The 17,513-nt window shown below is 42.9% G+C and overlaps 1 protein-coding gene across 1 annotated transcript in view; it reads right to left on the reverse strand.

The window, feature by feature from the left end:
* Galnt17 (polypeptide N-acetylgalactosaminyltransferase 17) overlaps window positions 1-17,513 on the reverse strand; it is a 440,346-nt gene that overhangs the window by 229,066 nt on the left and 193,767 nt on the right. The window contains exon 3 of the mRNA XM_031338128.1: window positions 7,350-7,516. Within this exon, the coding sequence (XP_031193988.1) occupies window positions 7,350-7,516 (167 nt within the window). The remainder of the gene's footprint in view (window positions 1-7,349; window positions 7,517-17,513) is intronic.

Consider the following 17,513-nt stretch of genomic DNA (forward strand, 5'->3'; position numbering starts at 1 on the left):
AGACGCACACACACACACACACACACACACAGAGAGAGAGAGAGAGAGAGAGAGAGATGCAAACCGGTGTACACATAATTGAAAATCAAAATCATTTTAAAAATCTAGAGACTGATTTTTTTTTTAAAGTGCTTATCATACACACACATAAAAGGAGTCAGGCCTGCTTCCCTAGGCCTGACTAATGAATGCTTTACGTGGACTCAGAATGGTGTGGAGTATCAAGAGAACTATTTCCAGGAAGAAAGTGATTACACAGCCAAATGCTATGAGTCCAGAGGAACAGAAACTAGATCCACCGAGGAGGAGGCATTAACTCGTTTTGCTTGAATGATTTGGTATGATGTAACAAGTACCAAGAACTGTACACTACTTGAACATAACATACCACAGATATGGGATAACGTAGTCTGTCAATTTCTCAAAAAGATAAACAAGGTCATCGAAGGTTAATACTCAGCATCAATGTGCAACCTGAATGAAAAATGTCCTCACATAAAAATAAAACACTCCAGGCTGGAGAGAGGGCTCATTGCATAAAAGTATCTACTGTGGAGCCTTACAACCTGAGTTCCACTCTGGGGAGCCACACGATGGGAGGAGAGGACCAGTTTCCATACATGTCCCTCTGACTTCAAAATGCACACAATCACGTGCTCAGTACCACCACCCACGCCACCCCCAAATCAAATATAATTTAAAAAATTTTAAATTGGAGCTGAAGAGGTGGCTCAGCAGGAATGCACACTGGCTGCTCTTCCAGAGGACCTGAGTTTAATTCTCTGGACCCACATGGTATCTCACAACCATCTGTAACTCTAGCCCATGGGGATCTGATACCTTCTTCTGGTCTCTGAGGTCACATATTTGTACAGATGTATATGCAGGAAAAAGACCTATAAGTCATAAAGTAAGTGAGTAGTACAACCAGAGCTCTGTGTGCCCACCATATTCCATTACTGCCTGAGATCAGTTGAGATCAGGGTTTGTCGTAACCTTAAGATGGACCATTCTACCTCATTAGAAGAAATCTGTAGATCTTCTTAGAATGATGTCTATAGCACTTCAATAGTAAAAACAAAAGTGATTGTATTTTATATCTCAAGAACAAAAGCAAAATATTAACTCATTTGCATTATCAGAGCTTGACTTACATCAAGCTTACTCTCAAAAGGAAGAATGTGTAAATGAACATGTCTTTGGTTCGCGTCTGCGGCGTTTGTTTTTCCAATTACATTTGAAGTTTCCTACAAAGAATATCCATCACTTTTAATATCAGAAAATAATTATTAGTCTGGAAAAGAAAGAGAATGTTTCCATCAAATTTTGGACAGAAGTTAAATGAGATTAACACCATGACTCTTCAAGAACTAAATGTGAGGTGAAAAACAAATGCTTTTAAGATAAAGATAGCATTCTGCCATAGTGAAAACTATGTTGAATATAGAAGGCACATGGGTACAAAAAAAAAAAAGACAAGAAGCAAAAATCAAACACCATTAAGAAGCCACGAAGAAGCAGTCATTGTAGGAGATTTAAAAACATTATCTCAAAGACTTAAGATATGTGCAACTCAGTCTACTTAAATATACACACAGTTGATGCTCAGATGGGATTTAGGGCTGACATTATAGTATGTGGGGTCATTAAATATAAGGTATTTATATAAGCATAGATATGAAGAGTGTCTCAGTAAAGCAAAGACAACAGAGAGGGCACTGAATTCTGTAAAATGGAAAAGTGTAGACTGAAGAAAATGTGGAGACTAGAGGCCAGAAATGATAGGAAAGAAGTGGTATTTATATAGCTAAATCTGGTCCCCTGGGTCACTGAGGTCAGGCTGAATCAAAAACTTCCCTCCTTGCTTTCTTCTCCACTAATTACCATTTGTCAGTACAAAGATTTATTTTGTTATTTTGTGAATCTGCATATGAGTGTAGGTGCACACAAAGGCCAGAAGAGGGCATCAGATTCCCGGTAGCTCAAGTCTTCTGGAAGAGCAGCAAATGATCTTAACCACTGAGCCATTACACTAGCCCTTCTACTAATCTTTATCAGGCTAGAAGTTCCAACTGAAGTGGCACCTTCAGAAATAGGATCAAGGCTTGGTTATTTCATCTGAGGATTCTAAAATGTGACCCCCCACATTTTTACTATCAGAACTGCCTGGGAGACTGTGAGACATCAAGTTTCACATTTCCCATGCTGAATCTCTTAGAACAGAATTTTCTTAGTCATGGGGCTACAGAAGGTTCTGGTGTTAAAACACTTGATGTTAAAAGGTACAGAGTGGGATCCTTTTTCTAGCTGGGTTGCCCTCCCTAGTTTATTGAGAGAGGATGTGCCTAGCCCTGAAGTGACTTGATATGCCAGGGTTGATTGGTACCCAGAGGTGGTGGTGGGTGGTGGGGGCTATGTGAGGTGAGGACTAGGAGGATGGGAAGGGGCTGTGATCCAGATGTAAAGTGAAGGAGCAGGCAGAATGTGAGTATGCTAGTACTCAGCTCACATGATCCTCTGTCACACAGTCCAGACCCAGAATGCTGGTACTTACAATGCAAGGGTCTTCCCACATTGATTAAACCAATCAAGATATACATTTCCTGAGTTGGCTAATCTTAGGTCAACTTGACACACAAACTAGAGTTATCCAAATGGATAGAACCTTGAGAAAATGCCTCCATAAGATCCAATCATAACATATTTTCTTTTCCTTTTTTTATTAGATTTTTAAAAATATTTATTTATTTATTTATTAACTTTTATTGCATTATAATGAGAAAAGTTACATGATTTCAATTTGTCTGAATTTTTTAACATTTAATATTAACGTATTTTAAGTAAATAGAATTAAATCACATTCTTGTTTCCCTTTTGTACCCTAACTCCTCCCAGAGACCCCCTCTTCAATACCTACAATATCTTTTTTGTCATATTCCTTAAAATTTATAAAATATTATAATAAAAATGAGTACTATAAAAGTTGTTTGATATAAAACAACAATCAATTTAACAGTGTTATGTAGGTGCTTGTCTACAGCAATACTGAAAATACATACGCTTTTCTCAGTATAAATTTCAAATAACTCCAAACATATTAACTGTATATTTCAAAATACTACATCACTACTAGTATTTTCTTAAATGAACATAAAATATATAAAGTCTTTTTGTTTGTTTGTTTTGTATTTAGTTTAAAGTCTTGGCTCTTACTGTGGTACAAACCCAAAATAAGAACAATTTTTAGACATTGGATTTCATTATAATAAGGCTGTACTTCAATGACCCTCAAATCACCGAAGGATTTTACCTCCATTGTAGCTGAGAGTTGACAGTTCTGCTGCACCAAGGAATGAATTGTAGGCACGATTTTTGGATACAGACTTCCTGCTATGGCCAAAACTATTTGACTTGAGTGAGTGACTTTATTCTCAGACCACAGAGAACAGGTTACATTCATTTAAGAAATGGTGTGTATTAAGATAGTCTATCCATAAAGTCATTCACCAACTGTTTCAGTGAACAGTGGTTCTGTTTGGAGGGTGGCACAGATATTAAGTGTGGGTAAGAATCTGGTTCATTGGCTGTGATAATTTGGAAAAGCATTTATCTCAGAGAAAGAGTAACTTGTTAAGTCCTCTTCTTCAAACTTGATACAAGAGCTACAAATGTCAAGCAAAGCATTCAGTCTCACTCTTTGTTGTTCTCTTTCCTACAAGCCACCTCCCAAGTTAATTGTCTATGTCTCCCTTGGGTATATAAATACTTTTGAAATATATAAGCTGTCCTGAAACCATAGTATAATGTAAAAACATGAAATAAACAATACTACTAATAGAGAGGCTGAGATAGGAGAAGCAAGATTTCAAGACCCTTATGTTGTACACAGCAAGACACTGTCACAAACAAGCTGAAAGTACATATCGATTGTACAATATTGGACCTATTTCTCCAATTGCAAGGTATTTTCTTAATTAGTGATTGATGAGGGAGGGTCCAATCCATTGTGGGTAGTACCATCCCTAGGCTGGTGGTCCTGAGTTCTATAAGAAAGCAGGCTGAGCAAAACAAGGGAAGTAAGTCAGTAAGTAGCATCCTTCTATGGGTTCTGCATTAGCTGCTGCCTCCAGGGAATGAGTTCAATTCCCTGCTTGAGTTTCTGTCTTGACAAACCATCTCCTCTCCCACTGTTGAAGAGCCCTACTATTAAGGTTGCAGTCCTCCATGACTGATGGCTTTCTGAGCTCAGCGTGTAATGGAGGACTCCCTTTCTCAGGAGGGCTTCTCTGTCTTTGCCTGGCTTTGTCTGGAGAGTGCCCCTGAACACGTGGCTGCCTTGTCTGAAATGTGACCTTGTACAGAGCTCTCTGCAAAGCTGCATAGATCCCTCTCTGGCTTCCTGATTGCATGATAATTATGTACTGTACTATAACCAATCAGCCCTTCCTGCCCACTAGATGTTATGACCAATTAGCCCTTTCCACCCTTACCCCTAAAAAAACATTATATACCTATCCATAGAACAATAAAGTAGACTTGTCTCATGGCAGCAGTCTCCAGATATCCTTCTGTCATACTCACAGCCTTCTGAATCCTCCTCCCTTTGTCCTTGTTGGCTAAGCCAACAACCTCCAAGGAGAAGGGGGGGGTGCCCATCTAATTGCTCTTTGGTCATGGCATTTCATTGCAGTCATAGAAACCCTAATTAAAACACCCCTAGACCTATCCACAGTCCAACATCATCTAGACAATCCCTCAATGAGATTCTCTTCTCAGGTGGCTCAAGATTATGTCAAGTTAACATTAAAAAGTAACCATGGGGGCTAGAGAGATGGCTCAGCAGTTAAGAGCACTCACTGCTCTTCCAGAGGTTCTGAACTCAATTCCCAGCAATCACAGGGTGGCTCACAACCATCTATAATAGGATCTGATGCCCTCTTCTGGTGTGTCCAAAGGCAGTGACAGTGTACTCACAATATAATAAATAAATATTTCATAAAATAAAATAAAAACGTAACCATTATTTTGAGTTTGACTCACTGAGGGATGTCTACCGTGCATACCCTGTAAACCCCAACCCCTACCACAGTCCAGCAGTACAATGGTTTCATATGTCAATGCCTGCTGTGGTGGGCCATGAGGGGCCTGTGTCACATACAGCAGGAAGCCAAGCAAAAGTTTCTTTAGGGAAGTAATAGGTTGGGATACTGGAGGACAATTGGGACATCAGTCAGAAAATGGAAGAGGTGAAAACAGGGGTCTCTTGTCTGAGGAGGATGCTCTACTGAAACATGGGGTCTGCAGTGAGCATACAAGGGGGCCATAGAGGAGAATGACACTTGGGAGTTTGCTAGAACATTCTGAGATTCCCAGAAACTGACGGGATCTCTTCCTTCTAAGATCAATGTCAGGTTTAGAAGGAGCTATAGCTAACAAAGTAGTACAGAATAAAGGAGAAGAGCAGGAGAGTGTAGATATGGCTCAGTTGGTAAACACCTTCCTAGCATGCATGAAGCCCTGGGTTCTAGCCCCACCACACATAAACTGGTTATACTGGAATGTGCCTGTTATCCTGAGACTTGATAGAATCAGGTGAATCAGGAGTTCATGGTCATCCTCAACAACACAGCAAGTTTGAGGCCAGCTTGGGGCTCTATAAGACCTTGTCAAGAAAGGAAGGAAGGAAGGAAGGGATGGAAGAAGGAATGAAGGAAGGAGAGAGAGAGAGAGAGAGAGAGAGAGAGAGAGAGAGAGAGAGAGAGAGAGAAAGGAAGATAGAGAATGGGATTACTGGGCCCAGGAACATTGTTCACCAAGTCTTTGGGAATTAGTCAGCACTCTGGAGAGTCAAGGGAAACTTGATCAATTCTAAGCTGATCCAAACCTGATCTCTTGGAGATCAGGCTACACAAAGGACTCATCTGAGCTCACCTTCTTCCCAACCTGAGAGCACCTTGTGGGATAATTCTTCTTCTCAGAGCAAGAGGCTTAGGCTATTCGTAATCCTATGGATACTTGGAAGATTAGCCTCCTGGACCTTCAACAGGCTCGCTCTGCAGTTGTCCTGCCTGACCTGAGCTCAGGGGGCTTTCTCCCTCTGATGAGCATGGTGAATTGTGTACATCATGAGCAGATACAAGAGCACAATTCTGTCTACCTCCACACACAAATGTATTTTTGTCTGACATTCTAGTTTTACAATGGTCTCCCAAGTGCTAGAATTCGAGGTGTGGCCATCATGATTGACTCCACTAACTTTATTTACACATTTATTGAATTTTGTATGCATATGTGCACCTGTTTGTGTGTGTGCAAGTGTACATACATATGCACATGTATGTGGATGCATGTGGAGGCCATAGGACAACCTTGGGTATCATTCCTCAGGAGCTATCCACTTTGATTTTTGAGAAAGGGTCTCTCACTGGCCTGGAGTGCACCAATTAGGTAAGGCTGGGTGGTCAATGAGCCCTGGGGATTTGCCTGTTTCTGCTTCTCCAATGTCTAGATTATAAGCACATGTCAACATGTCACACCTGACTTTTTAAAAACATGGGTTCTAGCCAGGCATAGTGGTACATGCCTTTAATCACAACACTAGGGAGGCAGAAGCAGGAGGATCTCAGAATTCGAGGCCAGCCTGGTCTACAGATTGAGTTCCAGGACAGCCAGAGCTACACAGAGATTCTGTTTCAAAAAAGGGTGTGTGTGTGGAGGGGGGAGAGGGGCTCTGAAAAATCAAATTCAGATCTTCATGCTTGCTGGGAAGGCATTTTACCTACTGCAGTCTATCAAGTAATTTTATAAGAGCCTGTTGCAGTTTCATCTTTTGTTGCTGAGATGAAACACCTCGGCCAAAAGCAACTTAGAAGAGGGAAGAGTTTATTTCGCTCACAGTTCAAGGTCAGAGTCCATCAACATGGGGCAGTGAAGATGCAATCAACCACTCACATCAGACCCACAGTCGAGAGTGGAAACAGATGGGTCTTGCTTGCTGTCATTTGACTTTCTCCAGCTTAGACAGTTCAGGATCCCCTTCTTAGTGAATGATGCCACCCATAATGGGATGGACTCTCCAAATCAGCTAACAATCAAGACAATCCTTCATAGATGTGCCCATGGGTCAACCTGATTTAGATAATAGACTCTCTTCCTAGGTGATTCTAGGTTGTATCAAGCAGACAGTTAAAACTGATACAGCACAGATCCCTGGAGGACTGGAATAGTAATGAACCAATGTCTGCTAAGACTCTCCCTTCCTCCAATATGTTCCAGAGAGCCAGCATGGTCCCCATGGGAACAGAAACAGCATTTCTTGAGTCCTGAAAGCACACTGTCCTCTCCCATACCTTCATCACTGTTGTCATCCACCAGTATGATCTCCTTCAGCAGGTGTGTGGGTGTGTGATTGACAGCGCTGTGGACTGACCGCAGTATCACAGACAGGGCCTCATTCACGAAGATGAAGATGATGGATATCTGGGGCAACTCCTTGGAGTATTTGAGCTCCTTACACCTGGGGAAGGGAGAACAGGAAAGCTATCAGAAAAAGGAGATGGCAAAGGAGGGGCTGGAGAGATGGCTCAGAGATTAAGGGCGCTGCTCTTACTGAGGACCCCTGGTTGGTTCTCAGCACCACATGGAGCAGCTCTTAAGTACTTGCAACTCCAGTTCAATGGGGATCTGATGCCTTCTCTTAGTTTCTACAGGTACCTGCACATACATATACTCAGGCACACAAACACATACACATAAAATAAATCTTTAAAGAAATAAAATTTTAAAAAGCATACACAATATGGCTGAACTCAGGATTTTAGCCAATTTCTCACTAGGTCTTGCCAAGACAATGATTCATCACTCTCTCTTGGCTCTCCATCTTTCTCTTTCATTCTTTATTCAAGGCTTCTGCTACCCTAGGCTGACCTTGAACTCACTGTGTACCTGAGGATAACTCTGCCCTTGTGATGCTCCTCCTGTCTTCACTCCTCGGGATACTATTACAGATGCACACCAACATGTCCAGATTATATGTTGTTGGGTGCACAGCAAGGGCCTGGGGCATGGCAGGAAGCACTCTACCATTATGCAATGTATGTGTCCAGCCTTCCCTTAGTGTTTTCTTCACTAAGCATTGTGAAACAAACCTAAGCAACGAAGCATTAAAAGAATACAGCCTACTTCACCCAAGTTGATCATTCCAAAGGGAAAAACCACTATTGGGCATGCATTCGCCTGGACCCACCTGTATCACTTCCCTGCTTTGATGATCTTAGGGTTGAGATCTGAAATGTCCCACAGTCTAATGTCCTGAGAAGTTAGGAAAACCAACTCACAGCTGGGAAGATGGCTCAGTTGATAATCTAAGCAAGCATGAGGACCCAACTTCAATCTCCAGAACCCATATAAAAAAAAAATTGTGTGGTAGTACATGTTTGCAATCCCAGTGCTGGGGAGGCAGAGACAGGCAGATCCCTGGGGTTCTTTATCTATTCAAACTACCTAGTTGGAGAGTTCTAGTTTGTAAGAAACCATGTTAAAACAAAAACAAAAACAAGGTAAGAACTGGGAAGATCTTGCAGTACAAACATAAGGGGTGGAGTTTGGATTTATAGAATCTATAAACATGCACACTGGGGGTGGAAGTTCACTTGTAATTCCAGGCTTAGAGGGCAAAGACAGAGTCCCCAGAACAAGCTGACTGAAGAGACTAGCCGTATCAACAAGCTATGGGTTTGATTGAGATGCCCTGCCTGGGTAAATAAGGTGGAAGAGTGATGGAAGATGATTCCTGACATCAATCTCAGACCTCTACATTCATGCACACACCTGTGCGCCTACACACACATGAACCCACACGCACACCTGAATAATGCACACACATCCAAGCACACCCTACACACAAAAGTAAAAATAAAGAGACTGGAGAGCTGGCCCAGTAGATGACAGCACTGGCTGCTCTTAAAGAAAAGCCAGGTTTGATGCCCTGCACACCATGGTAGTTCAGAACTGTCTGTAACTCCAGTTCCAGGGAATCTTGCACCCTCTTGGGCCTCCATGAGTGCCAGGTACACATGTGGTACACACACATACATGGAGACAAAACACCTACTCCCATAATAAAAATGTAAAAATTAAATATGGAAAGAAAATAAAAAAATAGACATAACCTAAGAAATGATAGCTGAACATCTATTTGCACATGTGTAGACACCATACACACACACACACACACACACACACACACACACTCTTATGCATGCACAAAGAGGTACAAAGATCTAACTCATCTTGTCTCTATAAGATTGCACAGTGGATAGAAGGAAGACCTAACAAAGGAAATGAGATGAAGGGAGAGAGTGGGAGGGACATGCTGGGGAGGGAGGGAGAGATGCATCTGTTTCTTTATGCTGAACAGCTTGGGTTGTGTCAGGCTGTATGAATCACACCGGCAATTTTCAAAAGAAAATAAAGTTTTGTTACGATATACATCCCAGGCTCCTGAAGAGATTGCTCAGGGATTCATGGATCACACAGCCTTGTTTTCGTTATGGCCCTGTCAATCCACTGTCTAGGGATGCAGAAGAGAGAAGAATGGCCATCAGTAGGCTCATGAGCTATTGGTGTGGAGGTCATCTCATTGACTGGGTGGTGATCTGAGGAATGATGGCATACGAGCAGGTCTCTCAGGATTTGCTTTTACATCCTTAGCTTGAGAATCTGGCAGCTGCTCCCTCTCAGGCCCTTACTCTCAATACTGAAGATGGGAAATGAGAGAACATGTTGTTCATGCCCAACTATCCTGAACAACTAACTTCTTTGGTCCTGACTGATTTTATTTTTCATATATGTTAATTTTGATGCAGAGTCTCAGGTCATCCAGGTTGGCCAATGTTGACCTTGAATGTTTGATCTTTCTGTCTCCATCTGATTAGAGGTGTGTACCGTCACACCCAGTTTGTGTGATGCTGGGAGTGGAACCCCAGACTTTGTGTGTGCTTGGCAAGCACTCTACCAACGGAGCCATTTCTCCGGTGCCGGTCTGTTATTTTAACAGCCTCTAGTTTGTGTAGGCAAGAAGGAACGCTAGAGCTCTCTCTGTACTCACTGCCATCTCTACCCATGAGCAGCGGAGTTCGGTTGTGCTCCAGGATGGTGCTTGTGCTCCATCGTGGGTGTCAACTTGGTTAGATTTGGCGTCAACTAAGAGACATTCTGCTGGGCAGACTCTTCCCCCAGAATGGGATCCACCTTCTACAGCAGCCTAGCTAAAAAGAACCCAGATGCAAAAATACTGTTGCTTGCCTTCGTTCACTTCTAGATAGTGGGTGCATTTATGCTGGCGTTCTGTTGCTTCAGCCATCTTTCACTAACGTCAGCTTCTTCAGCCTTCTAAAGTGGATTTCCAGGAACCACTCAGGCTGTAGCACTCATTCAGGCTCCTGAGGCATCCATGTCCTATACTGAGCAGCTACCATGTTCCAAGCCGCTTCAGGATGAAGACAGCCATTGTTGAACCACCTAGTCTGTATCCCATAAGCCAAGCGACAAGTGCCATTTTATAACATATATTCACTCTATCAGTTCTGCTCTCCTAGAGCAGTGGTTCTCAGCCTTCCTCATTCTGTGACACTTGAATACAGTTCCTCACGTTGAGGTCACCCCCTTGATCATAAAATTATTTTTTCATTGCCACTTCATAACTTTAACTTTGCTGCCGTTATGAACTGTAGTGCAAATATCTGTGTTTTCTTACAGGTCTTAGGTGACTCCTGTGAAAGGGTCACTTGACCCTTAGGTTGAGAACCACTGCTGTTGCTCCTTTCCCTGAGAGGTGAAGCCAAGCTAAACTGTACTGTGGGGCAGGCAGCTAGAGAGAGAGCTTGCCCTCTCTTCATAAAAAAAAAAAAAAAAAAAAAAAAAAAAAAAAAAAAAAAAGCATGCATAACCACATGTTTCCTGTCTTGTCAGCCCCCCAAACTACAAAGCCAGCTATGTATCTTGCAAAGCTAAACCTCTAGCCCCCAGTCTTTTGTTTTCCTGAGGCCTGGTGTGCTGGTTAGTTTTAACTGTCAATCTAGTACAAACTAGAGTCACCTGGGAAGGGTCTCAGTGAGGAATTATCTAGATCATATTGGCTTGAAGGTGAGTCTGTGGGAGGTTGTCCTTATTGTTGGTTGATGAAGGAAGACCCATTACATTGTGGGCAGTACCATTTCCTAGGTAGGGAGTCTCAAATGATATAAGAGAGGAGGATTCCAACAGAGACAAGCAAGTAAGCAAGCAAAGATTCACATGGTCTTGACTGTGAATGTGATTTCAGGCTCCTGCCTTGACTTTCCTAAAGCAATGGGCTGTAACTCGGAAGTATCAAGCGAATGGACCCCTTGCTCGGCATGTTTTATCACAGCCGCAGAAAGGAAACTAGAATATGTGGCCTCACTATGCTGCCTAAACTAGGTTGGAATTTGTTAGGTAACTCAGGCTGGCCTTGAACTCAAGACCCTTCTGCCTGTAAAATTACACAAGTAAGCCAGAAAGTCCATGTAAGGATAATGCACTATTTGTTAGAAAGAGCCTGCCTAGTTGGTGCATAGAAAGTTAGGAGGGTAAAAGAATTGGCATTAGAGCTAAGACTCTTGCATCAGGAGCAGAAAATACATACAAAAGTCAAACACCTCAGCATCCATCATGGAGTGTGTTAGGTACCCCTTCTACCAACCCAATCTCAGACATGGTCCCCAAAACAACCTCTTTCCTTTGGATAACTAGTCAGTAACTAATAGTCTTTTATGCAAACAGAGATGGTTGGCAGGGATGGGATCTGCATTTGTTACCCTTTTATTGCTGTGGTAAAACTTCATGATCAAGACAACTTATAAAAAAAGAGTTTATTTTCGGCTTGTGGGTGTAAAGGATTAGATTCCATGATGGCACATCAGAGGTAGCAGGTGGAAGGTAGTTGGAGTGGCAAGTGGAGAGAACTCACATCTGGAACCACCAAAAACAGTAAGCAGAGAGGGTTGGAAATAGCATGAGCCTTTTTGAAAACTCAAAGCCTGCCCCCCAGTGACTTACTGCTTCTAGGAACGCCATACCTCCTGAGCCTCCCCAAATAGCTACCAACTGGAGATCAAATATTCAAATGCCAGAGAATTGTGGGAGGCATCACCCTCAAATCATCAGAGAATTTTAAGTCAGGGTCAATTTTAATCAATGCCCAAGACCTAAAGGAGGATCTAGAGAAATTAAAAACTAGATTTCTATTTTCAGGTTTGCTGGACAAAATAGATTCTCAATGAGGTTGTTCCTATGGAGAGAAGAAACTAAATTTTTAAAAAGGGCACAGAAAGAATCTAAGGGACTGAATATGTACAGGAGTGCAATGAAATTCCATCCTCTTCTGGACAGGAAATGGCCATTCTGGTCATGAACTCATAGCAGCTGTGGTTCCATGAATGGAAGGGGCTCCCAAGACCCCACTCCTCCCTGGGGATCTACAGTTAGTCAATAGTTGCTGGGAGAGACATTTCCTTCAGTGGTGTAGGCATTGGTAGGTTTCTTATGGCCCTATTAATAACCCACTAACTAATTAATGATACACAATAGCTCATTAATTAATACTTGTTAATTAAATGAGTATAATTATTTATGCACATGGAGAAGACTAATTAAAACTGACTGGGTCACAAAAAATAAAGCAAAATAAACAAAAAAGACATAAAAATAAGAGATGGGTTTTTTGTTTGTTTTTGGAAAGAAGGGGATCAGTGGGAATGAGAGTAAAATAAGAGACAGTAATGAGATTACTCAAAGTACACTATGCATGTATATGGAATTATCACACAACAATACCAATGAAGAACCTTGTGACTCAGGCTTCTGAAGCAGTGAGCTCTCATTGCCACTGTCTGTCCTGTCTGTGGTCCTGAGATGTGACCATCAAACTCTGGGTAACCAATGTCATCCCCTCCCCCTCTTCACAACCAGATGAACTGGGTTTATTTGACACCAAAGATGCCCAAACAGTTACTTCACGGATGGAGATGGACCCACCAATGAGTTCTCCAGAGAGAACTATGGAAGCAATGGGAGAAAATAGAGATGCTTGATGGAATTTGAGTTTCTTAACACGAGACAGAAGTTCTATAGGCAAATGGTGGCCTTGCTTCACAACATGAGGATGTGAACCTAAACATAGGTAAGATGGTAATTTAACCAGAAGAAAAACCTAAGTCAAAGTGTGTGTGCTGGCCCACACCTGCAATTCCAACACTTTGGTGGAAGAGGCAGAAGGATTGCTGCAAGTTTAAAGCCACTCTGAGCTACATAGTAAGATCCTGTCTTAAAAAGCCAAAAAGAAAGAAAAAGGAGTAAGCCTGTCCACTGCTCTCTCCATCTCTCCCTCCTTGTCTTCCATTTCTGTCTCTCTACCCTCCTCCCCCTCTCCTCTTATTTCTCTCCAACTCTTATCTCTTGTTCTCTCCTTTCCTCCTTCTCTTCACCTGCCTTTCCATTTCTCATTTCTATCTTCCTGCCTGTTTTCTCCATCTCTCTATCTGCTACTCCTGCCATCTCTCTCTCTCTCTCTCTCTCTCTCTCTCTCTCTCTCTCTCTCTCTCTCCATCTTTCATCTTTCTACATCCCTCTGTATTTTTCTCCATCTGTCTTTCCATTTCTCATCTCTTTCTTACTATGTATCCCTCTATCTATCTTAATTTCTCTCCCTCTTTTTCTCCATCTCTCTCTACTTTTCTGTTCTTTCTCTTTTTCATCACACACACACACACATATGGATACACACACCACAATTCCCTTCTGTGTGTCATATATACACACCCCTCCCCCTCTCTCTAACACACACACACACACACAGACACCACACATACATACACACACACACACACACATATGCATACCATACACCACACACACATATGAATACACACACCACAATTCCACTCTGTGTGTCATATACACATACCCCTCCCCTTCTCTCTAACACACACACACACACACACACACACACACTCCTCTTTGCCCACCTTCCTCTGGGGAGCCATGCCTAACATGTTGCTCTTTTCTTTGGGAGACAGGTTTGCATTGATCGAAGTGTCTCACCTCATGAAACATCATCACTTTGATCCTTCCTTCCTGTCAGAGCCTCAGAGTCTCTGACTCACCCTGAGGAATACTCAGAACTACCTTATTAGGAATACTGGTGCTGGAGTACAATTTTCTCCAAACTCCCCTGGCCTTTGCTGGCCTGCTCTGCAATGCCAGAAATGCTGTATTCTGATACTCCCAGCTCTATCCATCAGAGTCTTCTTCCTTACCAGTTTCCTCTTCTTGCTCCCCACCCGGGACCCTTTAAACCCCAGTTCCTGGGCTACTCCGGTTTTCCCTCTATCTGTTAGCCTTTCCCGGGTGTGTCAGTTACTTCATTACTGTGCCGAAACACCTAACAAAAGGCAACCTAAGGATAAAGGGTTTATTTCAATCACACTTTGTTGGTATATGCCATCATGAGGGAAGGCATGGTGGGAGAATCCGGAGACAGATGATCAATTGCACCCTCTGCCAGAGAGAAATGATTGCTGGCATTTAGGAAGGATATTTCTACCTGAGTAACCTACCTAAAGCCCTCTCACAGTCATGCTCAGAGGAGGGGAAGGCACAGTAGCAGGAGGATTTTAGTAGTATGAGGATTACTTTTAAGTATCAACTCAACATAACCTAGAAACACCCTGGAAGAGATCTCAATGAAGGATTATCCAGATATGCCTGTTGGGGATTGCCTTGAATGTCTTAATTGACTTGGGTAGACTCAGTCCACTATGGGCAGCATCATTCCCTATGGTGGGGTCCTGAACTGTATAAAATGGAAGAGCATGAGCCGAGTAGTAGGTTTCATGCATTTATTTCTTTGTGTTCTTGATTGTGGATATGATGTGACTAGGTTCTTGACCTTCCCACAATGATGGGCAGTGACCTGGATTTGTGAGCCAAAATGAAGTCCTTCTACCTTCAGGGTTTTTTTTTCTTTTTATCATCCTAACAGAAGTGAAATTAGAAAATGAAGGCTCTGACTTAATACGTGGATTTGTTCATTGATGGATTCATGACACAGTGACCTTATGGAGAGGTGGTGAAAGGTAGGAGGCAGAGCTTAGAGGAAGTAGGTCACTGGGGTTCCTGGGAGCCATATCTTATCTTGCCTCCTTCCTTCATTCTCTCTCTCCACTTCCAGCCTGCTGTGACGAGAAGGGCTGTGCATACCCTGCAAGCTCTAGCTAACGGACTGCTAAAACCAGGAGCCCAAATAAATCCTTCCTCTTCTTTCTGTTAGATGTTGGTTATAGTATGAAGATGGACCTAACACAGCACCCAGGCTGAGCCCCAACTCTTTTCTCCAACCCCATATCTCCTTCCTGTCCAGTCCCTATAAATATGCATATGTCCTACACCTGGGAATGCTGTCCCTCCATGCATACAAACTCTGTGCCTATCCAACCGTTCCTCTACCCTTAAGCCCTGGATCCTAGCAGTGTTCAGCCACCCAATGCCTCTCCTTTGCTGTTTTCTGTCCCTTTGCACAGCCCTATTTTCTCCCACTCCTGGGTAACTGCCTATCTTGTTTCTTTTTGCTTTCCTAGAACTTCATGTGGAAATGCAGGAGAGAAACAGTACCTGAATTCACATGTGAAACTCCCCCCACCTCCTGTATTTACCCCATCTGCTACATGATCAAAGGTATCACTCATTTGCTACCATGGTTATGATGTGGGTGACAGCTCTTCCATGCTTAAAAGGCATCTCCAGCACAACTGTGCTTCTGTCTCTCTTGATTTACTAATCAGGGCTCAAACGCTCCACGCTGCCTGGGTCAAGTACATCCCACAGCCTGGTGCTCCAGTTACGTTTATCCACCTCATCATGCTTTGCCTGTAGCTGAGGAGAGTGGTGTCATTTTTAGCAACAGCAGACCTTGCAAAATGAGACATGGGGTGGAATAACACAGATCCAGGCAGTCCGTGTCTGGGAGCTCTCATTTTTGAGGGAGGGGAGGGACACACACTTTGCTGAGTTGTTTTAATTTCCTCTGTTAAGCTCTGTGGTTCCTATCAGAAGAGCCAGCCACATTCCTCATTAGCTAGGCCTCCTGACAGACTGCCGACTCTAACATTGGAATTCCCTAGGTCTGGCCTATCTATCTTGGTGATGTCCTTCTTAGCAGTGGAGATTCAGCCTACTTCATCATATGAATGCTTGCTTATCTTGGGGTCCATGGAAACCCAGAGAAGCTCCAGAAATTAAATGCACGTGAGTCTCCCCACTCTGGGTAGGTAATCTGTTCCATTACTTAGCTCAACACAGGAGCATGCTGGAAGAAGCTGAACCAGGGCCACCTTGCTAAGAGAATACCTCTGTGGATATGTAGTCCCACCTCAGGATCACACAAAGCTCTGTGCTGTCCCTTTCAGTCTGGTTCCTACAAACAATTTATTCTGAAATATTCCCCCCCAAGGTATTTTTATTCTTGGATGGATCACTTCCTGGCTCCATGGCTACCTAGGAAGTATTTTTCCCCCTCTGAGTCATAGGGAGTTGCTTTTCCAAAGACAGAACAGTCATCTTTAGCCAAAAATCCAGGAGGCCCTACTCGTCTTAGCCATATTAAGGCAGAATAGGAGTTTCTGGTACAGGCTAGAACCTTCTATCCCTTTATGAACAGAATGACTTCTTTCCTTCCTTCCTTCCTTCCTTCCTTCCTTCCTTCCTTCCTCCCTTTCTTCCTTCCTTCCTTCCTTCCTTCCTTCCTTCCTTCCTTCCTTCTTTCCTCCCTCTCTTCCTTCCTTCCTCCCTCCCTCTTTCCTTCCTTCCTTCCTTCCTTCCTCCCTTTCTTCCTTCCTTCCTTCCTTCCTTCTTTCCTTCCTTTCTTCCTGATGGAAAATTGTAGAATCACCTTTAACCTGGTTTCTAACCATAGCTGACTGTTTTATACACACATTCTTTTTCTGAAAGAGAATGGGGGACACACACAGACACATAGGGGTACAGGGGCACCCTTAAGAATCTCACACAGACACATTGGGATGCAGGGGGCACCCTTCAGAACCTCAACATAGCAGATGATTCCATCTTGGTAGGATACAGCTGACTTTATTATATTGAAGAAAAAAAAAAGAAAAGAAAGAAAGAGAAGAAAACCCCTAGAGTTTTATTAAGCAGTGGCCCAGGAATAGAATCTGTAAAAATAATTAAGAGTAAATTAATGCAGACAGTTTTAGGTCAGAGCTAAGGAAAACCTCCACACACTCAGCAAGGGTAACGCCCCCAAACGTTCCTGGGAGGCAGCTAATCAGTTACCTTTAGCAGCCCAGTGGAATGAGAGGGGCTGGTACTGCCATTGTGGAGGCCTGGAGGGTCATTAAGAAATGGTGCAACCTGGGAAGAATAAATAGCTTTCTTTAAGGTCCAGCTGACTTCACACTTGGGAAACAGGCTTTTTC

Source organism: Mastomys coucha, unplaced genomic scaffold (genome assembly GCF_008632895.1).
Source record: "Mastomys coucha isolate ucsf_1 unplaced genomic scaffold, UCSF_Mcou_1 pScaffold22, whole genome shotgun sequence".
NCBI classification, from domain to species: Eukaryota; Metazoa; Chordata; class Mammalia; order Rodentia; family Muridae; genus Mastomys; species Mastomys coucha.